Source organism: Haplochromis burtoni, unplaced genomic scaffold (genome assembly GCF_018398535.1).
Source record: "Haplochromis burtoni strain Fernald_Lab_line unplaced genomic scaffold, NCSU_Asbu1 Contig_48, whole genome shotgun sequence".
Taxonomy (NCBI): Eukaryota; Metazoa; Chordata; class Actinopteri; order Cichliformes; family Cichlidae; genus Haplochromis; species Haplochromis burtoni.
Window position 1 is genome coordinate 1,811,894 of NW_024582409.1, and position 27,563 is coordinate 1,839,456.

Consider the following 27,563-nt stretch of genomic DNA (forward strand, 5'->3'; position numbering starts at 1 on the left):
AGGAACTTTAATACCACTGTTTATTTTACAGCTAACAAATCTACTGACAAATTTCAATAATTAATTTTAATTTAACGATTTATTTTTTAATTGAGGAGGTGAAGCGACAACTGGCAATGTGTAGCATTTAGTATACTTCTGGTTGACTAGATCCTCTTCACAAATAGCTTCAAGTATTTCTTCCCACGCAAAAATGAACACATCACAAAATCAAGCTCTGGTGACATTACATGGAGGAGATAGTGCTCACTTATTATGGCTTTGTCTGCAGGGTGTCTCATGGGGAGGTCACAGGGAGTTCAGATCTTCTTTTTTTTTTTTTTTTTTGCTCTTGTACTTTGTTGAAAGGAAACGCTGCAGAATTCAAGCCACGCTACTCCAATACAAAACGAAATGTCAGAGCAAATCTTGTCAAAAATTGTGTTGTGGCTCAATGCAGGTCAAAGTCAGTCCTGCAAAGCAACGTTGACACTTTTCTTTATGATGGCTGTGTTATCTTTTCATAAAAAAAAGCATTCCAATGTTAAAATAAAACTCAAAAATAAATGATGGTGCACTGTGTTAAGTTACAATGTACTGTTACTGATGATTAAATGAGGTAGAAAAGCAGATATATTATAGGAGGCACACATTTTACAAAATTGTAAAGAATGGTGCGTTTATATACATATATGTGTGTGTGTGTGTGTGTTTGTGGGGGGGGGGTTATCAGTCAGTCAGAAAGAGAGAGAAAAGTCAATGCACATATTTTAAAAAAATTAATTGTTCTTTTCTTCAAAATTTCTATAGAACTTGCAGTGAATCCTTTGTTGTCAGTTGTTTTTCAGTATGCTATTATCCTGTCCGAATCTGCTTTGGTGACAGCCCTACTGAAACACATTTGTGGATTGCATTATTCATGACACAAGGAGGATAGTCACGCAAATAATCATGCGAAGTCACTTTTATTAGATCTTGTCAGAGAAACTTAAAATGGCATAATTATGATGAAGATCCATTTTAAAACGGCTATAATGAGGAGATGAATATTCCCGAGATGCTAAACTTTACTAGAACATTTTCAGAAATAAATACATAAAAACCCCTGAATTGACTGATTTCTTATTAGAATTAAAAAAGTGAAACCGTTCTTAACTATTATTCTTAGATCCTGCATTTACATGTTTTTTTTTTCTTAGAAACATTGACAAGTAATCATTTATATTATAATGACAACTTTATCAAAGTGCTACGACTTAAAAAAGTTCAAAAACACAAAATTTCCAATGGCCTCTAAATCAACCTTCCACAAACATATGAGCCCCCTTAATAGATGTCATTAAAAATTCGCCATTTTCCTTAAAAGTATATTAATAAAAAAGTGTGCAATATGAATGTAAAAAAATGTGGAGCCAGCTAGTGAATTTGGAATTGTCACCAACCAAAAGAGTAATGTACATAAATGTGCAAAGCAAAGAAAACATTTATTAAATAGCTCAGATTAGTTTTGGAAATCTACACCAATGTCACTGTATCCTTTTTTCTTTTTTTCAAAGGTGCACACTATCAAGTCCCTTTCTGGATACAAAAAAGAAAATCCAGGAAAGACAGGGCAGGTTTATCAGTTATTGTAGTCTGTTCCCTCTAAGTGATCGGGGATAGGCAGTCCACTCAGGATTGTTAGGCATCTGTTCCAAACATTGAACACAGGGCAGACTGGCTGAGCAAAGTCAATGTCAAACGTATACAAGTGCTGAGAACCAACAGCATCATAAAAAGACAGAGATCCAGAATCATAGTCCAACAACACCCCGAGACGCCGCAAGTGGGGCGAGGGCTCGATGGGAATCTCTTTACTGTTGTGACGCACCACCCATGAGTTGTTGCAGCGAGACATTACCCAGGAGGCTGAGTTTTTGCCGACCCACTCGTGTTTCGGTGCTGACTTGTACGCAATTCCTACTGCAAACCTGCGTAACCAATGAGAGGAAATAATTACATTTCATAAATACAGGTGTAGTAGTAACATTCTAAATCTGAAACATCATTCACGCTTACATAAAAACAATACATCTACAGACTTAAGCAGAAATGAGAGCAGACATTCTAACTGTAGCAATGTAGCAAATTTCATGGAAATCTATCCACTACCTAGCGAGCCTATCTTTGTTTAGTCTTGAGTCCAGCCAACCAGGAGTCTGACACTGAACTACCTGTGAGCCATGCTACGAACTTAAATGTTTTACCATGTGCTTCCCCCAATCAGAGCCTCCCAGTAATGGCGCCCACTGTCGATGTACACATTTCCCGTGACACCGTAGCTGCTGTGGCTGGAGAAGCGGTCCTGACTATGGCTCTTCTTGGAAGATGTCTCATCCCTCTCTACTGTCAGGTTGTCATGGGACACCCTCAGCTTCCGGTGAGCAGACTTTGGTTCCAGTTTGAATGGCTGACCTTACAATTTTAAAAAAAGTATTAATTACAATTGTCAAGTATTAATAATTATTTAGTAACACAAGCATTTCTGAACAGCTGCTGACGTACTGTTTGTCTTGAGTTTCCCTGGTTCACTGCTGCGGGTTCCAGCCTGGTTTATTGCTTTCACTATGAAAATGTACTTGGTGCCACACTGGAGTCCGTGCACCGTGTAGTGATTTTGCTTGATGTTTGGTACTATCATCCAGCTATCCGCAGATTTACACAAACCTATAGACAAAGCACAAATTCACCATGAGAATTATTACTAAGTTTAAACTAAGGAGTGAGACAACACAGTATAACAACATGAACTCTTTCAATCTAAGGCTGCTATTTTTAATTCATCAAGTATAGTTGCACTGCTACTCAAGTGTGCTCGAGCGCTGAGGCAGATAAGAATAAATGCTTGATCGAGCATGTTGTGGCTAATTAGGGCGATCAATTCGAGCAGTCTGCTCTTTATTTCAACCCCGAGATAATATCCAGCTTACGATGTGCATCTGGATGTAAATCCAGTCTGACTGTTATTTTCCTTTCCCTTCTGAGATGCAGCAAAAATTACAGTGCATTTTGGAAACATCTCATTACCCACGAGAGCCAGGACAATGCTCTCCACTCCAGCAGCTAAAACACAATATTATGTTTGGATATTGTAGCATACCTCCTCGAACTATTTGAAAATCTTTCTCAGAAATCCTTTTCAAATCCCACCACTATCGTGTTTTCCACCCCAAACATTTGACTGTGGTTCCTTTAGAAAACAACATATGGACTTACTGACAACATTAGATTGGCTGGTGAAGATGGCATACTGTAGCTCGTATGATACAACAGAGAATTCATCATCTGATGTCCAGTGAACCGTGATCGTGTCATATGAAGCTGTACAGAGTTCCTCGCGGATTACTGGTGGATTTGGCGCTTCAAACACAAAACAAAAGGTAAATGTTGCCCAGAGAAAATAATGAAAGCAGTGTTGATTTCATTCTGCACACAACATCAAAATAACAAACAGAGACCAGTGATGGATAAACAGCACCAGCCCTTTGTGTGTATGTACGTGTGTGTTTGTGTGAATGTCTGCATGTGTCCTTTATTCTGACAAGTGTAATTAATCTATATTGGAGTTCCTCCAGCTATTACAGCTACATCCCCCACGCTGAGTTAAATTCACAGTGCACAACAGGAGCCGTGCATAAACAATCAAACCTGTTTCATTCAGCAGCAAAAAAACTATTGCTGTAAATTATATGAGCTTTTTAGTTTTCTGCCACTCCTTCACAATCACATAGTTTAAATATGAACTCACCGCTGTTATGCTTGCCGAAGCCTGTAATTTTATAAATCCATAATTCACGGATAAGCTGTGGTTCATTTTAAGTGCATCTTTCAATAAAGGAAGCCGGCAAATCGTATGAAAAAGAAAGTTTTGGGGAAACTGATCAGGCGGTACTAAACAAGCAAACAGATTATAGTAATTTACATGGAGGATTCATTTCAAACAATTAAATGCTCTGTGCTTAACATGCGTGGCCCGACTCACCTGTGAGGTAATCTAAGCTTTCTAGCATTTTCTTCTCCCTTGTGAAGTCCAAAGCAAAAGTATCAAATGTGTCATTCAGGTTAATTTCTGGTAACAGGATTTGGGAGGATGCTGTTGCCATAGACACTCTGGTACAAAGAAAATATTAACATTAATATGTGGCGACAGTTTTACACACAGTTTCTATTGTTTGTTCCCGTGTCTGCCTTTCGCTGGTGTCTCACCTCTCGCAGATACTTTTAGCTGTCTGAAGAAAGCGAGCGTGGTCTGTCTCCTTGAGGGTTTGGTCAGCCTGGGTGATGAGCGAGGAGGACCTCTCAATGCACTGCTTGCAGCCGGCTATCTGCTGGGCTAGCTTCCTCAGCCTCACAGACTGGGCAGAAAATAGGATATGCAGACAGATGAATAGCTTAGTAAACTACCAACCGATGCATGACCTATGAGACGGCAACTTATCCAATGTAAAATTGGGTTTCACTTTGCCAATAAGGAAATCCTGCTGGGGAGAAAAAAACTTTTTTTCAGTAGTGTCATAGTCACAAGAGTCTGTCCTACAACCTGTTTTATAAGCAATACTTGCATAAGAGGGGTATTCATGAGACATCCTACACAGTATTGTCATAGAAACCAGACCCTTCTAACCCCCCTCTGTGGCTCAATGGCTTAGTGGCTGAAAGCAACCTCACAACCTGTGTCATGAGCCATGAGGTGTGGAAGGAAAGAGGCCCCCTCCAGAGTGGACCACCACAGGAAGCAAGACTGATCTTAGTCTGACACTGAACATGGCACAGCATGCTCCCGCTTCTCTAAGGCGGACAGGGGAAAAGGAAGGGAAACCATTCAAGAGGCATAACACATCCATATTAAAATTATGGACACCCGCTCCTGATACTGAGGACAAAACAAAGCAATAAACTCTCGTCAGTATAAGTGGCCATCAATATGTTGAAACACAGGTCCACACTGCAGAAGAGAACTGCAATTTGTTTTCTCTTTAGAATCCAAAGTCAGCTTTTCTTTTAACTATTCTATATTGTATTCTTTAACCTTAACATAGCCAAGTAAATTGTTTTTGTGCCTAAATCTTCCTAAACAGTGGCAAAAATATATTTGCTTGTTGCCCTATAATTGTTCACATTAACAGGATAGCAAGCAATTACATTTTAGTTCTTGAAGCATGTGTCTCTTTGCCACATGTGTTTTTTGTTCTTTCCCTGAAGATTCTTCTCAGTCAGTTGCTAAAACAGCCCCACTGTTAGGCAGCTTGACTGAATACTCAATAAGATGTGAAGCAGGAAACAGTAAACATCACGGTAATGTGTGCTACGTTTTACTATTTGTATATTTTTGATAAAAGCTGCTTTTCAAAAGCCAGTGGTGATTGCTGGGGGGCAGGGGAGAGAAGCTACCCGCTGAGAACAACACATTTTCAGGGCCTGCCTTCTGTTTGCATTTACATGGCTAATAGGAACTCTGAAGGGACTTAATAGCTGACCAGTGGTGGCTACAGCACCATCCACGCTTTCTGTGTTCCTTTACTTTCACTTTCCCATAATCCTGTTTCAGAGTTTTCTTTATTTTTTCTCTACATTGCAACACAGCGTGAGTTTCAATAAGCCAAACACTTCACAGACTGCTCATTTCTCCATGCATTGCAAATTTTTTAGACTGTAAAAAATTGTTGCTTGCATAGCTGATGTTTAGCTAATGTTCACTTTTTTTGTTTGTTTTGTTTTATTGATGTCCACGGTTCCTCTTGGCAGGAAAAGTCCCTGCTACTAACAAAGAAAACACGTCTGAGAACCATTATGGTCACCAGAAACCGGAAAAAATGTCATCCTTCCTCCATGAATTATTAGAACTATACAAAAGTTTATGCTGCCTGGAAATCAAACTATGTATCAAGACCTGCTTTTATGTAGTGTAACATGTGTCCAGATGGAGCCAAATGTCACATTTAGAGAACTAACATCAGTACAGATTACAAAGCAGTATGTGTCTGCCCACATTAACTAACACTGGCCATCAGTCAAATCAGAGGCCTACACTGTGAAAGCCTGATTTTGGCTTATCCAGGTAACTTCAGGGTTACCATGGGTTTGCTTTATGATAAAGGCAGTTCACATTTTTGCCTCTAGAGCAGGTTATATTGAAGATTAGAGATCAGCAGGCATGAAATCATTGACCAATCAGTTCCCTGGAAGATAGTATCACCATTCCTCATTAATACAGTAAATCATAGTGTTTTTAATACTAAACTACTGTACAGTGCTTTTTCAATTACAATGCTTTTCCTACTGCTGATTTGTATTAGACAATATATATATATGTTTAACTCTTCATATTTTTTTTTATCTTCCTTTGTAGACGTTGCATTACATCACTTATGCGTCCTTCGTGCGTTACATACTCTCCCTTTGAGCAGTAGACGTGTGAAGAGTCTTTTTTTTTACCCATCATCTGTGATTTGTTATTGCTGTATTCTAATAAGAACAGCAGCCTAGGGTGAAGAAGCAAGGTTATCAACATGGACGAGGTGATAAACAAACGAACAAAAGCTATCGAGATACAAAGTGTGATAAACGGTACCTTGCCCTCCTTTATCTTGGTAGCTATGATTTGTCTTCGCTGCTGTATGATATTAATCAGCAGGTCACACTCTTCCTGCAGCTTGTTTTCTTGTCGCGATGCATTTACCTAGACAAAACAGGGGTACAGGTAACATACATTAGAGCAGAGTTGCAATCAGCTGTCCTTGTTTACACACACACACACACACACACACACACACACACACACACACACACACACACATTCATTTAAAGCACAGTCATTTTGAGATAACTGACATAATGCAGTATCTTAATCCTTTATTTGAAAGGCTTTTCAATGAATCACATGCTATTTACTTTATACATATTTATTTATTTATATCTAGACATAAATAAATTCATATTTAGCTTACACATGCTGTTAAAATACCAAATTTGCAGTCATTTAACAATAATTGTTGAGCTTGTGAGTAATGAGCACTCAGTCTTGTTGACATGATACAATTCCACATTCGGATACAGTAATTCATCACGGTGTTAATAATTTAATGAATTGTTGCCCACGGATTGCCGGGAAAGCTAAAACCCCCAACCTGAAAGGAACAGACAAATAACCTCACCTCCACATGTTGGCAGGTTTGGATAAGTTTGCCCATCAGACTTTCCAACTCACTGGTCCTCTTGATTAGATTGCTGAGGTTGGAATCCAAGGCTTGCTGCAAAACAAAATTGAAAGGGAACATTTCATTATACACTGCCTCTCCAATCAAACTGTAAACAGCTGAATAAATCCTGGAAGAGAGTTAGGTGAATAGGAACATAAGGACCATATCAAGTGTAATGAGCACGTGAGAGGACACACAAGGTTGCCCCTGGATATGAGTGGCCAGATTTGGGCTCTGATCAGTGTGAGCCCCCCCCCCCAAAGTCCTAGCTTTGTGCCAAAGATCCCATCATACTGCCCACTGAGGCCATGAAGCTAAGCAGAGCATCTGCCAGTAATTTGGACAACTGAACCCAGGGTGTGCTAATCACCGAGTCAGATCAAAGGGTGATGTTTCGAACTTAAGCTCTTACTATAATCGGGCAGCATGATGATGGTGTCCTGTGACATTACAGAATGTCTAATATTATAAGCATTATTCAGAGGAAGTAAAAGATTAATGCATGATTATATTAAAATGATTTCAATTCAAACAAAACTGTGGTCTTGCAAAACCAAAAGCAGATGGGTGGAGAAGGTTGTAACTTCAAATATGGATGACAGATTTAGACTGCAAACTAAGGATACTGCACACCCATGCTGTAGCCACTTGTCAATTATAGTGTGTTCATGATCTCTATTTTATTCCAAATTGGACCATAATTTACAAATTTCCCATTAGGGAAAAAAAGCAGTTAAAAGTACTTCTATACTAGCATCATTTAAAAAAACTGACACCAGACATTAAAATAAAATAAACCTGCATTTCCAGCTAAATCAAATACAAGCAGAACAACGTATTTCAATCTATTATTAAGTCTTCAGCAATACATGTGAATGCATCTGAAATTTTACAGTCAAACAGTTACAAACTGCCTTTGAATTTCACTGTTTGTAACTATAGCACCTGGTTCCTAAAACATTGATTTAAAAGAAATTATTGTAGAGAACCATAAACACTAATCACAAAAATATAACTCTGACTAACATCCCTTTATTCAAAAGGAAAAAAAAGAACCCACAAATACTTTGAGATGAGACCAAACAAGCACGAGAAGCCTGCAAAGATTTAAAGCAAATAGATGGTGGGAGAGGCGCTGTCATGTTAGTTCAGTCTCACATTGTGATTTCATAAGGTGTGTGAGTCACTGTACTAAAATAGCAGAGCCTCTGTTTTACTGCTCTTACAAAGATAATTTATTTATATGGAAAAGAAAATGTGATGAAAGCCATTTCAGATGATCCGTTGCAGGTCCAGGTTATGGTGGCTTTGAAACCTCCTAAGTGGTGTACGAAACATAAGATATTCAGCTGATGGTGAATACAGCAAAATACAGTATGACCGTTAAAAACAACAAAGTAAAATCACCTCAGCGAAAATTTTTGCTGTACAGGCATTTTCAATTAAGCTAAAATAACTTCTCTTGCAGCGTGAATATTCTTCACATGTTTAGACAGCTCTGTCTAATGCAGGTCTCTTTCCTAAAATCATTTAAATCTGATGAGAGGAAAGAATAGTGGCTTCCTTTTGTATGGGAAAGCTTCTGGTTCCACACCTTTTCATTGGCTGGCCTCTCTTCCTTCCTCTTAGAGTCCTGAAAGGTCAACGTCAGGACTCAGACTTTTATCCTGTGTCAACATTAGAAATTTTATTCACTGTGCGACTCTTCATCCTGTGAGCAACACAGGCCGTGTTTTGCATTACTTTGCTGGAGAACACCGTAACTGTATTTGTACCATAGTGTGTGTGGTAACTCTGGTGTATACATACATGTGTATAATCTGTGCTGTATTTAAGTAAATGAATCAAAAATAGATGCAATTGTAATAAGTTATCAACTTATACATTTATTAATTACTTTTTGATGAGCTTGTAAGTAGAATCCATTTTTTGCTTTTCATTGTTCACTTTAGTCCTGCCTTGGAATATTTCCAGAAAAAGCAGGTCAGCTGCCTCTACATCTTAACAGGCTCCATTCATGTGGCAATATGAAATCTTGAATGCTGTTTTTGATTGTTCTTGTTTTAGTTTTAAACCACCTCTTCTCTGCCAAATGTCAAATCAATGCGTACTGCTCCAAGCAACCGAGCCTGCTATGCCTGCGACCAGCCAACCACACCAAAGTGAGTGACCACGCTGGCGAACAAGAATGCCTCTCAGGGCTGGATATTGCTAAAAATTCAACAATGGTTTCCTTCTAAAATGAGAAACAGGCTTTGACACTAAACAGAATAAAGCTTCTTCACCAGCTGTGAAAGTGCTTTCTAAATCAAAATGCAATGGACTTGAACTAGTTTTACTGAAGACATCAAATGTAGTAAGTTAGTAATTAATACAATCATATTTATGTTTGAACAGGTTAACTAGTAGTCTTTATTCTATAACCTTTCAAAAAGAGCTTTTCCAACACTGATTGTAATGATGCAGATTTTTTTTCCTCACAAAAAATACCACATTAAATATCAGTTGGTTTGATTTTTATAGAACTTTAAAAGTACCCACATACTGTGTGCGACCGAGCTGTAAGTTCTCTGATGACAGTGTTTGGAAATTTATATCACGAGAACATGCGAGGCGTACGTCAAAGTCAAGAGGTGAAACTAATACCTGCGGAATACATGAGTGCAATCTCTTTTTAATTAGGCGCGCACAAGGTCATAACAGTGAAATGAAGAAAATTTAACTTATCCATTTCCTACTATCACTGAAAATAAATATTTCAGCGCTATGGTTGAGTATCCCACCGTCAGCTCGTTATAGAGTAGTCCTGGGTCTTAATTTCATTTCCTCCTCTTGTTTTCCACGTGTTTACATGGGTTTCTTCCCACGGTTTTAATCTAGCTGGTTTGATCAGCTCAAGCTTTACAACGTCTGCATGACTGTTTCGTATGTTTACATATAAGCTCTGTGATTATCTGGCAAAAAAGGGGGTTTTCCTTAATGCTTCTGCCTTTCCTATGACTTTGATAGGAATGCAGCGATATAAGAAAATATAACATGGATATATAAGATTTATAATTATTTAACTGGGATCATGTCACATAATTAAGGCTGAAACACAGACACGCACACAAAGACGCACATGTGTGCCTTTACAAGTCACAGTATCCCTTTGTCTGGGAATTTGCGAGAAATGTGAGGCACTGTGGCTATAAACATGTGCTTGAAAAAAGCCAACAACTATCAACAAGCTCAGCTGCATGCCACCTGGGTCCTGTCCTATGCCATGAGAAAAAAACTATTTCTCTCTTTGTTGAAAATTATCATTTCCTCTTTCACTTGGGCTAACAATGCAACTAACAGTGCATGTGCATCAAGGAAAAAAAAAAAAGAGTAAACACATGAAATAGTAAAATATGAGATACGGCGATAGGATACCGAAAAAAGTAATTGGTTAATGTTTTTCAAGAGAGAAATAGACCTTTGCTTATAACAGTCTGCAAGAGGATGAAAATGATTCGGTTCGCCTTAATTCACCCACAATCCTAATGTCTGCAAACATCTGCAGGATTTTATTCTCATTAAAAGGGAAGTAACAATGTCACAGCACACATTAACTACTTCGTGAAATAATTAAAACACACCAGGCTCACAATGCTGAGTGCTTTAACTCTAGCATTAATAACCATCCAGGCCATATTGCCATGCCTCATTACTTCATGTTATGCAGCCCAGCTGCAACTAGCGTTTCACTTTCATTTCACTGGTCTTGATTTGGTAATCGATCCCTTCAAAAGTTACATTCAGGTCCAGGCAGATCTACGCAGTAAATCTGCCCCGAATGTGTAATTAAAGAAATGATGCTGATCACCTGCTCTGCCTCCTGGAACGAATGATCACGCCCCACACAGAGAAAGCGGCCGGGAGATTTCTGCACAATGACAGCACGATCAAACAAAGGAGAGAGGTTAAGGCTGGTCCTATCTTCCCAATATGTTGCAAAAAGATTGTTTATATCCCACTTCCACTGTGACCAAGCATTGTGAAAGAAAGGAATGGGGACAAAAAAGGCTTTCAGTGCTGCGTGTGATACATAAAACTATCCTTTTGTGAGTCATGCATTAAGGGAGTGTTTTGTGAAAAGAATAAGGGTGCTCTTTTTTTGTCATGCAGCCTATGCCATGCAGACAAACTTTAAGGTGAACTTTAACTGAACTGAAAAGCTTTTTGCAGCCGAGTTTAAGACTTTCCCAAATTAAAACAGTAAATGTTTGATGTTCCCTTGTGTATGGTAACTTTCTTTTTTGTGTTAAAAGTTCCATGGAACAACTGGCTTATAGTGGACGATAAAATCATCCTGTTGTGTTTGCGAGTTACTTTATACACCTACCTAAGCTAGTTTTTTTATGATAGAAGCTTATTTGTGAAGAAAAGCCAAACCGCCCTTTTATACTCCAGCAAACAGCATCTTCTTATGTCTTATTCATGTCGGCCCATCTACTGACAATGAGCAGTACTACCTAAAAGTGTGAAAGCAGTCTCTGACTGGCCAAGTGGGAAACAGCTTCAAAGTAAACACATTATCGCTAAGCGTAATTTAGAGAGGAAGTCATTTCGTACAATTATTTATTTCACAATGCCGAATAAAGGAACTTTTGTAGTGTTTGCTAATTCGCTACAGAAAAACTCAACTCTAAACTTGCTTCACAAAAACACCCCTCTATCTCTCTTACTAGAACTGCGAAGTATTATTGCACTTATTCTTGTAAATCATCTGTATTTTTCGAGTAGCAAATCCGTCATGGAGTACTTTCTTGTTGACTGTCTGTTTCAGATAAACGACTTAAAAAATAAATCGATGAGATTTAGTTTCACATTCCTGTAATCAATACTCTTAATTTATCTCTGTGTGTTTGTGCATTGCCAAAATCGAGCTGTGCAAAAAGCCCACTTAAGTTTATCATAATGTGGAAATTCAATATTTTCATTATCAGCTTGCCAACCTGTCATGCTGAGAAGCTGAAAGAGGTTTTTGAAAAATTCAGAAACCGTCTCTCAATTATGTGCTGGTAACATTAGTGAAAAATCTGTTCTCACTGTGTCCTAAATCCCCGAGCTTCTCTAAAATTATTTCTTACCTTGAGTTTGTCATATCGGTCACTGAGGGCTGCGACTTGGTGGTCTCGGTGTCGGCCAACTAGCTTACACAATGCGCAGATCAGCTGCTCGTCCGTCACACAGTACATGTTGACCTTCTCGTCCTCGTGCTCCAGACACATAAGCCCTCGTAGATGTGAGTCAAGCAAGGGCTCGATTAGACGGTGTCCCGTGAAAGGCTTTTTGTTTGGATGGGTGGCCTTGAGACACTCCTCGCAGTATGACACCTCGCAGGTGACGCAAGTCTTCACGGCATCCTGTGGAGGGTCCTGTTCGCAGAACTGACACTGGACCCGGTTGCAGGGGGACGTCATGGCTGTGCTGTCAGGGATGGCTCGCTCACGCCGAGTCTCGTTAGGAGAGTTGGGTCCACTTAAAGAAGCTTTCTGGTAGCGGTCGATGATATTCTGCAGAGTGACGTTGCGTTTGAGTCCCTCTAAGCCCCTCTGGTTGAGGGTGATGACATAGCGACAGGTGGGGCACTGAAAGGCGCTGATGGACTGAATTGGCTCGCTGGGGGTGCAGTGGGAGACCAGGATTCGGTGGGCGCAATTGAAACAAAGACTGTGAGCGCAGGGTAACAGCAGTGGGTCCTCGAAAAGCTCCAGACAGATTGGGCAGGTCAACTCAGACTCCAGCGTTTCCATTTTCAAGCAAAACAAAGCGGGATGTTCAGCGAAATCCAGGGAAGCTGATCAGCTATCTGTAAAGATGACACAAAAATAAATCAGGAAATGCTAGCAGCAGCGACAAAGGTTAAAAAAATGATAGACTGTTGCTTATTAGTTTCTATCAAGTTATTTTTCTGAGATTAACTGATGGAGAAACAATAGTTAGCTGGAGTCCTAATGTCCACAATCAAATCCAACATATTCTTTGGAAGGAACAATAAAAAACACATTACGCATACCCGATCTAATTACCAGTATTTATGATAATAAAAACAAAGTTATTCATCTCTACTTGAGTTTCAGCATGCACCAGAAATCGACTGAATGTAAAAAACATTAATATTTTATTACATAAATATTTGTAAGAGATATCTGATTATGGAAATGAAGAATACTGGAAAAATAAAACAAGCAAGCAGGAAAATTCTCGGGCAAAAACACGTGTTTGCACATAATACATAAACATGTATCAGCTTTCAGTTTGGTCTGCGTGGCTCAACTGAGAACTTAAAAGAATGCAGCAGCAGCTCCTTTTAATTTGGCACAGGAATAGTCTAGCCTGTCTATACTGTAGCCCGTAGGCCAGCAGGCCAGTGAGGACTGACAACTCAGCCAAGCAGAAGTGTATTGGCCTGCTTGCTGATGGCTGGGGCTACACACCATCACAGACACTAAGCCTTTGTTCCCGGCCAGTCAGACACCCCAGCTGCGAGTGGACACACTGTGCTCACAGCGTCTTTCTATGTGAACTCTCTACCTCCACTCATTATGTGTGAAGAAGGCAAAAGCTCATTATCAGGACAGTCGGGCACAAGTAGCCTTTTGAAGTTATGAGGATACAGCAATTACCTATGAGCTACAAACCTGGGTTTGTTCTTTCTATTCTATTCAAATCCTCGCAGACATTCAGCGATCCCACTGTACTGCACAAGAAAAGAAGCAATTGTTGCACTTGTCTCTTGTGACTCTGATGCATCTGCGGGCCTTTGTTTCAGTGCTATTTTGTTCTTTAAAGGCAAAGCAGCAAATGTAGGTGCCTAGAAATTGAGAATCAAGGGATACCGCTCCATTGTCCAAACCCCTCTGGTGTGAACAAAATATGCTTTCAGGAACAAATGTTATTTAATAACAAAACTATATTATGTTAACTTTACAGATGATATGAAGTCATTTTTGCATTGTACTAAAGCAAATAAACCTCTACAGGGTAACAACATGATAGTAAAACATGGTAAAAAAAAACAACTTCTTGTTCAAAATTTCATCCACTTGTTAGATTTTCCGCAGCAAGAGAAAAGACAAAATCACACATTATATTTTTTTTAGCAAAGCAACTGGATAAACATAATGCTTTTGCGAGCTGTTATTTTCAATAGGATGCCCTAAATACAAACTAAATAAAGGGCTTTGTGTGACAAACACAAAGCAAAAAGACACTTATCCTCTGATGTCATCGCTTATGGTATAAAATATCCACACATTATAAAAAGCTTGTAAAACAACACTGTGGCAAAGAGCCCTTGCAAAGTGCGTTACAGCCCCAAGTACATTACGCACTCCTGAAAGTGCTCCCATTCATACACAGTTTACTTTACCCACCGATGGATTTCGCCCCACTTTGTACTGCCGAGACATTTTTGCTGAAGGAGAACTTCTGACTCGAATCATGAAAATATGTTTATACCACAAAATGCACCAGTCATTAACTCCAGCATGCTTGTAGAGATATGCATCCAGATGGCACAAGTTTTCAGAGCCCCATAAGTCCTGCAGCAGAGCTGTCATTAAGCAAGTGATTGAGCAAGCGGTAGCAAGCACAACAGGAAAAGTTGCCCGACAATTCCAGGAAAGCCAGCTCCACCTACAGCTGGAGCTCAGGCCAGTACTGGAAGAAGAGAGAGAGAGAGAGAGAGAGCAGGCAACAGCGAGAGAGAGAGAGGGAGAAAGAGAGAGTGCGCGTGTAAGAGAGCGAGAGTCAAAATCAGCAAATAAGCAGAGGCACAGTATCATGTAGAGCCCTAGCTCACATCCTCACAGGCAGGTCAGTGTCCCCTCAGCCCTGCCCATTCAGAAATTCAAAGCGTTCGGATCAGTTTCAGGTTCCCTTGTGTGACTGTACCTCTGCTTCAAGTAGCACAATGCTGAGGTACTTGGCAATTCCACCGGAGATTCAAAAAGAAAGGCTGAAGACACAAACACAGATGAGAAGGAGCCCGGGAGGCAGCGGGACTCATCTGTGATGTGGGACAGAGGTTTGGGATTCCCGCAGCATCCAGTCAAGAAAATTATGTGGAATCGCTGGTTCACCATCTATCGGAGTCTGTTATCCCTCCTCTCTGAGGCCATTGTTATTTAATATGCAACAAATCTGATGCAATGGATTTTTACAGGCTGCAAAATAACTGTAAAGTTGCTCAGCAAAAAAAATGCTGAGGCACCAAGAATCTGCCATACAATTACAAATAAAGACTGGCACTTTCTAACATTATGTGCTACATTCCAGTCTGTACCAGCTGGCCCTCATGTGGGAATCACTGAGGTACCATCTGCTTACCATGTGCCTCTATTTCCAGACACACCCCTGCTGCGCTCCATTTGAATTCTTCTGTCAATCAAAAGAGTCCCCAGGGTGACTTTTCTCTCTGAGAGACAGGTACACTATAACTATTAAAGGCATGCTACAGTTTGTACAAAGGACTGGGTAGAAGGTACATTGCTTGTGAGATACATATTGGAATGTCACTGGTATTGCCAGGGAATTTGGTGTCTATCATAAGATCGCACAGAAAATTGATCAGTTTGAATAAACAGCGCTTAGGGAAACCAGGAGAAAAATGTACATTGATGACTGAAAAGATTCAAAGTTAAGTTTAAAAATAACCTCTTTTTTTTTGCTCTTTACCAAAGTATTCACAAGTGTAAGGCAAAATTCTGACTTCTGTTCCCATTTAATGAGAAAAAGGGGAACAGTCAAATGCTGGTACTTACTGTCTGTCTATGGGGCATTGTAATATTGCCTACATAAAATTTCATTACCTTTTGGGACAAGCTGTATTAGGTTATATCACATATCCACACCAATTGGAACATGCATTAATAATGACAGACATTGTATTGATATAATATTGCTATGGGAGTATTCTGGTGTTATGAAGTTACATACTTTGAGACCATAAAGCATTAAATATGAAAACAAATGAGATCCAAAGTTCAGTTCTCTCAACAATAATGGTTAAATAAGATGAGACCTTAATTTTGGAGAGTAATACGACCATACAACCAGAATACTACATAAAACCTTGTACAAAAACATCTGACTCTATACATCACTTTAACAGCTACGTTTGGCAAACTGATTGCTTTTGGATAAGTGCAGCATTTTCAGCTGACAGTTTCTCTTCATACTCTATACTGAGGAAGATGCTTAGGGTATGGTATCCAAAGAATCACAGGTATGGGAAATAACAAATTAAATGTGTGATTGTCTTTAAACTGAAGTATTAACTGAACATGTGCAATTTTATTTGATTAGGAAGTCAACTAATGGGTCACTAAGAGATGAAACAATTACAAAGTCTCAGATATGAAGACAATTTCCTGTTCAAGTACTGCCTAATCCCTTTGGTTATGGTCTTTTATCGCCCTTAATGATAGCTCTGAACCCTGTATTCGGAGTCTGAAAGAGTGTGATTGCTCTTTGTCTTCCTTCCTGGGGCACACACCTAACACATTTATCTATAATCCTGTCTTCACAGCGTAGCTGTGACCAATGTGTGGCCTGTTGCTGCTCCCTGAAGCAGCCAGCTCAGCAGCGGCCCACTCTGGCCTAACATGATTTACAGCTGCAGCAGCACAAATCAGCTGATTAGACTGACAAATCTACCTGATGTGCAGCTGCACACATTACTGAGATTAGCTTAATGGGAACTGGCCCTGACCAAGGGCTACAAATGCTGTTATTTAAATGATTACGGAGGACAAGTTAATTACAAATCTAAATATTTCGGCAACTGAATTCAAAACGCATCTGTCAAGCACAACTGCACGGAGAAGAATAACAGCGTTATAAGTTTTGGTGTTGTGGCTGTGCAAACAAAGCTTTAGCTGGAAACCAGGTCCAATTAATGTTAGCAATGGCATTCTCACAGCGTAAGAAATGGAAACGGAGGTGTAGAGGTCAGCTGAAATATGTTCATTCTTCCTGCCTGTCACTTCTCTGCATGTTTACTGACACAGGTCATCCCGGTCAACATCAGAAGTTGCACCAAACTCTCATTTCCTCTCGGCGGCTTGGCAGGTGGCATCAGCGGGGAAACACTGTATCCTTTTCCACCACCACAGGAACTTTAGAAAATGTGACTTTCCAAGTATGCAGCTGTGGTTTTGTGACTCAAACGTCCACACAGAAGAAATGTCTCATTCACTTCGGATCTATCTCAATCTGTACGTTTTTGCTGAAATCATAAATAATGTTTAGACCTGCTCTTGGTTACCGTCTGTCCCCTGTGCGAGGACAAGCAGTTTGCAGACGTCATTCAACAAGAATGAGTCTAACTGTTGTGGAAAACATTCAAAGAGCGACATCGTGTGGCTGATTTGTGAACTGCAGCAAGCACAGTGTCCGGTCTGACTTTGAAATTAAATGGTGACCTATAAATTCCCACCAAAATAAAAAATAACTGCAATCTTAAGAAACGTGTAAAAATTTAATAGTCAGTTAATACTTCTGTTCCCAAAGCGTCCACCACTTGCAGCTCCTTCTCCTAAACTCTAATTATTATACATTATAAAAAGACCTCGTGAGTTACCATGGTGACAGCTTGATATCTATTTGTCACACTAGTGATCAGAAGGAGTGCTCTGGTGGGAAGATGTCTAACATTCCTCCTCAAGTGAATGAGATAAGTTACTTATTAACAGGGGCAACCACAGACTCAAATGCGATAACTCAGCTTCACTCTTCATTAGCTCTGCTCTGTTTTTATGTATGCAGGGCTGATGCAAATGGGCTCACGCATGCACGCACAAACACGCACACACACTATATAAATAGAGATAGATTTTGCAGAGGGAAAATGTCTGTATCCTTTATCTTATCAGCTCCGTAAATGGTATTTTGTAGGTCACGAGGCCACAAGATTGTGGTTGGAAGAGTGGCTTTATCTTCCTCAGTGCTGCAGTGGATCTCTAAGTCTGAGCAAGGGTTGGAAAAAAAAAGGGAAGTGGGAGGAGAGAGAGAGAGAGAGAGGGAGGGAGAAAAGAAAATAAGGCTAAAAGATATATTCTTTCAGGCAGAGGCCATGTAAAAGTGTGTGTTTTAGGAAATGCTACACTGAATTGCTGCTTTAACACTGGAAATCGACTTTGTCTGCTCCCACTCTCTTTGACGCTTTTTAATTACAAAATCCCTGTTGGCCCTCCAAGTTAGTCATCTTATTCCACAAGTTCTACCCACACTTCATAACATGAAGGAATCTGTGAGCACCACAAGGCCAAACCACCTCAGCTCTTGCACAGATCCTTGCCTACAGGCTTAGAAACATATGACTCATTGTTTTGGTAGAAAAATACAGAGGCACAGAAACACAGTGAACAGAGCTAAGAATGACCCTCTGACTTACCTGCCACATGATTACAGCAATAAACAAGCAGAAGGAAAGAGCCACGTTTAAAGTCAGTCAGTGTTGATAGTTAGGCTCTACCAAGCTGATCCACTGCAGCGGTCTGAACTTTAAGCAAAGTCACTCGCCCCCTGAATCTCTGTGAGTTTCTGACACTAACTCTTTCCTTCTAGCCTACTGAAAAAACAGCAGGAAGATCAAAACTTACCACCCTTTTCTCTTCCCTCACTGAGAACTGCACCTATCCCATCTACAAGTAGTGGGCTGCAAATTGTTGAGATAGCCAATCATAAGAAAGGGGCAGGCCTTTCACTGGTTTGGTCTGTCTCTCGGAACTGTTAGAGCATAGGGTGTTACCATAACTCCGGAAAGAGGTTTGCTGTCATCCTCCAATGGATTTTTTCCCCCAAATAGCTGAGCTGCATGCCACAAAAACAACATGCACTGCATTAATAAACAGATTCATTTCAGATTCATTGCATGTTTCGTACGATGAGATTTGCATATAATATAAACCAAAATTTGCAATGCTTTATAGTTAACCCTGCTAAAATTAGTCTAGAATAATGCAGCTAGAAATATGCTTCACGCCTAAGTCACGGTTCAATGGAGCCAAATGGAATAGTGCCTCATGAAACACAGTAATCAATTATTAATCAACTGTTCAGAAAGTACAAGAGCGACACTTTGCAAATGCTATCATGGCTAAGCAGAGGTATATTAATAAACTGTCAGTCATTTATGCCATATAACTATTAAGAATTGCTATCTTCATTATCTCAATGCTGATGAATAACATTGCTCAAGGTAGGAAGGTTACTTTATGTTAGCTTGGAAAACGCTCAGAAGAAAGCTTATTTCTTAAAGCAATAACACCTTTTCTTTTTCTTTCTTCCTTTTTTTTCTTGTGAACACATTCACTGAAATGGAAACACACAGGAATGTAATGTGGCTGCGACAGCTGACTTAGATATTGTTGAAAGTTTTCTCAGATTGTTGGCATCTGTTCACCAGTCTCACAGAAACGCTTCCAACGCAAACATGTGCTGGCTGACAGGATTGGCATCCAAATAGTGAGACTGATAACATCAAGTTTGATCCGTTTATTAGCACTGAATTCGAGCTTACTTTTGAGGCAGGGCATTACCTGCAACAACCTTGTCAACAACATAAGGTCAGAGTGGTTTTTGTTCTTCTTTTTTTAAATGGCATCCATATAAAGCAGACGTTTATGTTGTGGGGTTAAACCACAATATATAAGGCATGGCTTGGTTTGGATTAACTTTAAGCCAAAACCCCGGAGGAGGAGCAGTGAGATCTTATTTTTCAGTATAAAAAAGGATCAAAAGAAATGTAGGGGAATGACAAAAACACTTAGATTCTTATATATGTTAACTCAAATAATGAGTTGAAATGCATCATAACTGCAGCTGCAGTTAGGTCAGCACCATGTGCAGTGTGGAAGCATGCAATAAAGTGCAAAAATATTTAACTGAGCACCACAGAAAAATTCACTGGGCCATAAAATCACCATTGATGTTTGTTTACATTTTTATATCTACATTTCAAACATGCAGACAAAAAAAATATGCAGAATACCGTATTTAATTTAGCACACTAAAACTCCCTCAAAGCCAAACTCCAAAGTCTAAAAGAAACCTAAACAGCTTTTAAAGTGTCATCCACTGGAAATACAGATCACGCCTTACCTCGCTGTCTGTTACTCAGTCAAGCACACAGTTCACAGCCAGGGTGACAGATGAATACAGAAATAAAGCCCAGGAAGGGATTTTTCTCAAAACACCGGCTTTCCTCAGAAGCCTCCCTTCAGCTCCCACTTTCTGTCTGGGTTCTGCTGCTTCATCTGTCTCACTGCTATCTCTGAAATTCTCTTCACACAGCCTCTTTTTCTCTAATCCTCTATAAAAGAAGCCGAAACTGCTCCAAATGGTTCAACCAGGCGCCGACTTCTCAGGCTTTTCCCTCTTTGTATTATTTTGTTGGCTGGGATCATTAACTTAGTCCCATGAGAACACAAGGAGGTAAATAAGCCCCCTCCTTCCTGTGGGAGGCTGTCAATCACAAATGATGATGAGGCAGTGAAGGGGGTGCTTTTAGCCAACAGGGAAGGACTCCTGATTGGTCACCAGGGAACAGAGGTGCTCTGCATGACAAATGAGAGCTCTGGGACAGATTGAATTGTGAAGATGCTCAGCGAAGTTTACATGCTCTTTTATAATAGACCTTTTGCGTCTTATTCATTCACCTGTCAAAAGAATGTAAAGCCATGGTAATGAATAATCAAAGAGGGCAGCAAATGTCTATTTAATGCAGCTGAATTCAGGAAAATGTAATTTATGTTGTAAATGGCTAACTACTGTCAACACAAATAATCCCAGGATCTTTAAATGACTCTTTGGTACAGTCTGGACACTCAGCGGGGGGACTGGGAGGCAAGTATAAAGCTTCCGTTGCCATGACAGTGTGGCAAGAGCAACGGTGCATCTTGGCGCTCCAGCCAAATGCCACTCTAATCTTTTCACTGGCAAACCTTCAGCTCTCTCTTCACAGCTTGTTTGTTTCTCAGTCAAGCCTACTGCTGTCTGTCACTGTCCAGTTCCTTCCAGCAACCCATGCCAATCTAAAGTCTGCAACGTTTTGTAAGGAGCAAAAATGTGTAAAGACGCTGTTAGCGAGACAACAATACCTGAGAGAGGTCGCTCTTCTCCCGGTGACCATGACTAAATTGAGAAACAAAAGGCAAATTAAGCGGGTGACTCCTATGGCCATGTAACTAACATACTAATGGATGTGAAACTTCACAGGACAAATCAATTTAATACATAAAAAACTACCAAGCAGCATATAAAGATGAAGCTAATATGACTGTCACAAAAACCTAGTGGCATTTTAAGGCCGGCTCCCAAACCAAAGAGCAGAAATAAATACATTTATGGCATCATTTTTAAATAATTCACTTTATGGCTTAAAATTAATGGCAGGGCTGTTCTGGGTGGTACAGCGAGCTAGTACCAATAAGGCTGCTAGCTTGCTGTTAAGCTTTACCTGCGCTAATGTGAGTCACTGAACTTCTTGACTTCTTGTTGCAGTTGGACAAATAATTTGTCCAGTTGGTGATTACAATTAAAATATTTTATTTGTATGTGACTGTGCGACCAGAAAGTCTGTAAAAGGACCTTGCTAAACAAGCTAGCTATTATTTCCTGAGAGTTTAGCACTCTTTTAACACTCCTTCCTTACATTCTCTTCTTTCTGGGAGCAGAAAACAATAATGCTAAAGTTAAGTCTTGGTGCAAAACACAGCAAAGGTAGATATTCCTCATATCAGTCCTTAGATGCACACGACCTTTTCAATAATTTCCAACAGCAAGAAAATCAGCAGGAAAGTGCTATTGCTCTGAGTACTATATATATATATCCACAAATTGTCTGCAGAATAATTAGTTCACTGCTTGCTCTCATATTGAGAATCATATTAGGGCAGTAAAAGGCAATAAAACTCAGGACATTAAAGTCATCCTGACATTTGCGGCCAGTGCTTTTTAAAGATGAAAATGACTTGCTACTTCAGGGTCAGTCTAAAGTCACGCCCTATTCTGAACTGTAATAAACGTGAAGTGGAAAAATGTCTGTTTCTGTTTTACTCATCCCATAAATATAAAACTTGTCTGGGCTGTGGTTTTAACAACTGTCCCCACCTCACCCACTGGAAACCCAATCTGATCCTTGTTAACACACAAATTCTCAGGGGCTTTCAAGTCCAGCAAATTGATCCATATTTATTTTGGTATCTTCTTGTTACTTAGTAGCTCTGCTTTCCACTAAAAGCAGATATAATAAACTGTATAAATCCAAATGTTTACCACGGATTATGTCATAATGCATCAACATGACTGAAATATAAACTGGCAGTTTCATTCTATCAAGCTTATATCAAATTGGACTCCAGATGTTTGAGGAGTAACAGAAGCAATTTTGTTTATACTTTGTTAATGCATTTGTATATGTGACCTTTTGTGGACTGTTTTCTTAGTGTAATCTTACTAGAATTAAAAAAAGGTCATATTATAGCGCCCATATATTTCCTTATCAATAAATAACAGCATGGCTGGAATAATTATTTAAACAAATGAATATTCATCTTCACTAAATAAGGCCATTTACAGCCTGAGGCAGTTCTCTTGATGATGGCTGGCACATCAAGCTCTATAAATTGGGGGAGAAAAAGACCTGAAAAGGGCTAGAAATACCCTCCTGAAAAAGCAGATAAGAAGTTAGAAAAAAATAGGCTGTGAAATTGAATGTTACATAAACTTTAATGAGGGAAAAAAACAGGATCTATCCAAGTGAACAAATGAGCAGACATTTTTAAACTGCATCATCATCATCATCATCATCATATGTTTCATCTTGGTGTTTAGTCTTTCCCAAGTTCAAATCTCTTTCATACCTAACAAAGAAAATCTTAAATATACATTAAACAGAGAATAAAATTTAAGGTGACATTTTGGAACTAGAGGACAGACACCATATGCTCCAAACAATGCTCTGACAATGATGAGAAATGCTCACTAAAGCATCAGGACTAATTAAAGAGTCAGGGTATTTCATTAGCAGCCAAACAGTAACAAGTAAATCTGACTTACATGGTATAGCAGAATAATCTTCAAAAACGCAGAAGTAAGATACAACTCCCACTGACAGCTCAGCTCTGTTTTTCAGCAGCACATGGGAAATTAAACAAAACATACAGTAGCATCCTGGCTAGTCTCTTTCCACACTCCCTCCCTCATTGGTAAAGCTCTCTACCCTACCCCAACCCCAGCCGTATGCTCATGCAAGCGTAAAACATGTCCAGGAAGCGTCACTTCCACTGGGCTATTTCATGGATACTGTCTCCATTAATGCCTGGGCCCACCAACCCCTCCCCTATTCCGGGGTTGAGCTCTTGCCCCTGGCACCCCACCCTCTCAGCAATGAGACAAAGAGGTAACAAATGGAGAGACAAAGGGGGGTCCACAAACCTAGGGGGACCACATTTTGATGAGTTTCTAACTAAGCAGCCAGGCCTTGAACAGATGGGATCAGTCTCCAGGGCTATGCTGCATGGCTGGCTTTAATACACAGCTATATACATCCTCACAATTGTTAAGGTCTGCTCACTAAATGGCACGCATCACCTCATAGAGCACATGCAAGTGAAAGGCAACACAAAGGAGAATATCTTTACAATGTTATGTTTGCCATTAAGCCTTCAGAAATGACGGTAATTAAAGTCTGAATGTACATGCCCAATTGAGTTAGCGCATGCTTTGGCATCCAGATTGTCCTTTTGAGTGCAAACAGTGATCTAAGCAGCAATAATTATTTTCCTAACTAGGACAGTCCAAAACACTTCTCATTTTGCCAATAAACAATAAGATGAAAGCGTAGACTGCCCCCGCCATGGCAAAGGTTCAACACTTTAATTGCTTTCATCCCCAAGGCATGATGCCCACAACAAAGCAACACACAATCAATCCAAACATCAACCAAATGAACGAGCCCGTTAGTACCAGGCCAATTAACACTCACTGCAGTTTATCTTCAGCTTTCAACGGAGGTGTTATTTTGTGCAATTTAAGCTGGTATCTCAAAGAAAATCTGCACGTCTTCATTTTTAGAGTGTAGGAGGTTTAAGGATATAAACTGTAGAAGATCCAGCATCTACATACGCACATTCACTGTGCTTTATGATAGACTGGCAGAACGTATAGAGCCGCTGTGGGCAGTGACCTAGAAATGATTCTTGTCCTCTTAGTTTTCTGCGGCTTTGCTGATGCTACGTTCAGTTATGCCAGCAACAGAATCAATTATCAGCCCTGTTCTGCTCTCTACTATAGTGTATCAAACGAATACATGCTGTGATCCTAAGTGGTGGGACTGAATTTATTATAAAATATTGACATAAACAGGCATATTTTAAGGGATTCCCTACAGAGCATGTCTGTTTAGTGCTTTTAAAGCAACGCTTTTAAGACACTCTGTTAATGTTTGAATAGTAATAACCTTATTCGGCACGTATAAAGCGTATATTTACTACACTCCACCCTGAAATGATGAGCATGAAGTTTTGAAAATTATGACAAGGGATCAAAAGAAAAAAGTGGAAGAACAAAGGAAACGTTCATATATCATTTACAGAGGCAACTACTTATACTGCGTTGTTCAAAGCCTACTGTGTCTGGTGCTTTCTCATTGAATTGAAACACTGAGGATTTTTTTACCCCCTTTTTTTTGGAAAAGTAAGGTCATGTTTTATGTTTAGTCCACACCACAGCTCCAAGGCCTGAAAGTCGTGGCTTGTATTTTATTTTATTTTTTATTTTTCCTGACAAAAATGTATCTTTCTGAAAGAGTGCATGGTGAACGCCTGCTACATTCTTGCTGCTTGGAGGAATCTGTAATTGCTTCCAGCTTCTGAGGGACCCACTAAAACTAGTGTCATGTCTTTATCATTATACTCTCACTGACAACACTGGAGTTATCTTATCAAAGATAGTGAAGCATTGAGCTAAATACCCCCACAAACACAAGAGGCAGCAATTAAAGACAGTACTTATCCAACACAGGAAGGAATAAAAGTGTACCGTCTACTCTCCAGTGAAGAGGTTTAACACTTATCTGTTCTCCAGTTCTCCGTTAGAGAAACAAAGACACAGTGCCGCTGTGCTCAAACATCCTACGCCAGGATATGCTTGAGGAGCTCTGAACATCTGTTTTGGTGCACTGTGTTCATGCGTTCATAGAGACTGTTGGAGCCAAAAGCAGAAGTGCAGCTGTTGTGATCTGGGTCAGCTGCGTCTGAGCTGAGCGATGTTTTCAACACACTATCTTTGCGGGTTAAATTAAATTTTGACACTACCGTCGCCGTTTCATTTAGCACTGACCATGATAACCGCCGTCGTGTAGAGAACGTACACATAACAGTCTGTCACTGAGGTGTTACTGCTTCGCTGTATATGTTGGCTTGGTGCGGCCCTACAAAAAACCTTCACTTACACTCCATCTACATGTCAACAAAACATTCCTTCGAGACAGTTTAGGACACATTTCTCAACCCTGGCCTGTGAAGCACATTGTTCAAGGTTTTAAACTGGATGAACATTTGCAGAGGTATCACTGATAGAGGGATATGCTTCAGCTGCACTGTGCAGCGAGTCCAAACACATGCATGCGCACACATTACAATCACACGGGCCCCATTTCCCCACAAGACCCCATTCCCATTTACAGTTATTGGCTCTGACAATGAGAGTGACCTAGCATCAGCTCTCGCTCTGTCACAACAACGAGGCGCAGAGAATTCACAGCTGATGGAGTTGGCACTGCTGAGCCGATGGAGACTGTTTTGTTTATCATTTGGAGTGAGGACTGACGAAATAGAGCTATATAATGAAGGCGAGAGGGAGTTTTAAAACATATATTAAAATCAGCAGACATCCAAAGCACTCAGGGGAATAATAATACATTCAAGCTATCTTCTTCTGTGTCTTTATAATATGATTATTATTCAATACCTCAGGCACAAAAGATTGATGTTAAGAAATAGTTCGGTCGCTTAAAACTGTAGCAAGCAGGGTGTTTCAGAGAAAAAACAGATCCAGATGCTTGCATGTAGGAAAGTACTAAAATCCTAAATGAATTCACCAGAGTTCCCTATCCGCAGTTATTTGGCACAATTGCACATTCTGGTCTGTCTGAAACAACATGGCATTGCTTCAGTTCCCACCAAAATAAAAGTTTGAGGGAGGGAAATGCCTCTCGTCGAAACTTATGAGCGATCCAGGAAAAATACACAAAACTGCACAAAACCTTAGCACCACATTTCTTCCTGTGAATAGCAAAAGATTTATTTATTTATTTTTGCCAGCTGAATAATTTACCAACAGTTGTTTTGTTCAGTTGTCAGCAGATTTGATGCATGTGCACGCATGAGTGAACTTCATATTAAGACAACATATCTGGCCTCCCTCCCTTTTAAATTAACTTTTATGTTGAGAAGCACAAACAACCCACACTTTTAGTGTCTTACGTCTTCTTCTTATGCAAACCTGTTTGTGCAATCCTGTGCATCCATGCGTGTATTCTCCTTCACTGTGCAGACTGCAGTGTGTAAGTTTCTTATGTAGACTATAGCAGATTCCAAGGAACAGCTGAAAAAATTGCCAGAAACCTTTTACGAAAGGATAAAGGCCCCATCTTTCACCCTTTGTGACTTAGCACAGTGCTAGTCAATTTCCCTGCTGTTCAGTTTGAGGTGATTAGCACTGGTCATGCAATTAAAAAAAAACAAAATCTAAAGTCAAGACTCAGCACTAATTAAAGTCGCTTGATCCAGTCCCACTAAATGTTTCTTTAACAGATCTTACCTGCTTCCCCATGGCTGCAGTGGTATGTGTCTCTGTCTGGTGAATAAATATTAGGCTAAAACTGAGTGTTACTGTCAGGCAGCTGGTACTTCCCCTGAGGTAAAACAGGAGACAGAAGGCTGAAGGTGTTCTGTCTGCATGTATACTCCCCTTCATTTGGGGTGTGTGCCTACACATACCTCACTGACACTCACTCTGCTTCTCATCTGCTGTACAGGTTTGCACAGGAGCACGGAAAGCTCCTGAGAAGAAACTTAACCCTTTGATGAGTTGGCATTAAAGACACTGATTATCTTGAAAATCCAACCTAACCCAAAAGCTTGTGGACTCTATTCTTGGTCCATTAAGGTAGTGGCAATGATATTAATGGCTGTTAATGAGTTGCATTCCAGCTTTCAAAAACAGAGTGTAAAGGGTGACCAGATATAGTGTAAATCAGCATCATAACAATGCTGATAAAGAGATCTACTTCTTCACCATGGGTGG

General features: G+C 39.9%; 1 protein-coding gene across 6 annotated transcripts; it reads right to left on the minus strand.

Annotated features, from left to right (window-relative positions):
- Window positions 1–925: 925 nt before the first annotated feature.
- On the minus strand, window positions 926–27,563 carry mid1 (midline 1). 6 transcript variants are annotated; one of them, XM_005921390.3, is made up of 11 exons: window positions 27,078–27,563; window positions 12,335–13,056; window positions 11,068–11,127; window positions 7,173–7,268; window positions 6,590–6,697; window positions 4,225–4,373; window positions 4,001–4,128; window positions 3,235–3,378; window positions 2,524–2,685; window positions 2,226–2,433; window positions 926–1,949 (listed from the first exon to the last, which is right to left on the minus strand). In XM_005921390.3, the coding sequence occupies exons 2-11, from the start codon at window positions 12,998–13,000 to the stop codon at window positions 1,601–1,603; spliced, it is 2,070 nt and encodes a 689-aa protein (XP_005921452.1). In that variant the 5' UTR covers window positions 13,001–13,056; window positions 27,078–27,563; the 3' UTR covers window positions 926–1,600. The 6 variants fall into 6 exon arrangements, with proteins under 6 accessions (XP_005921452.1, XP_005921451.1, XP_005921450.1 ...); XM_005921389.3 differs by lacking the exon at window positions 27,078–27,563 and adding an exon at window positions 23,313–23,634; XM_005921388.3 differs by lacking the exon at window positions 27,078–27,563 and adding an exon at window positions 20,355–23,299.

Coding starts and splice junctions, on each gene's coding strand:
- mid1 (XM_005921390.3), bottom strand. CDS start 13,000: ATGGAAACGCTGGAGTCTGAGTTGACCTGCCCAATCTGTCTGGAGCTT. Junction 11,128..12,334: donor ACCGATATGACAAACTCAAG/GTAAGAAATAAT, acceptor GTCATTGTGCAG/AAATCTCCCGGCCGCTTTCT. Junction 1,950..2,225: donor CTGATTGGGGGAAGCACATG/GTAAAACATTTA, acceptor TTGGTTACGCAG/GTTTGCAGTAGGAATTGCGT.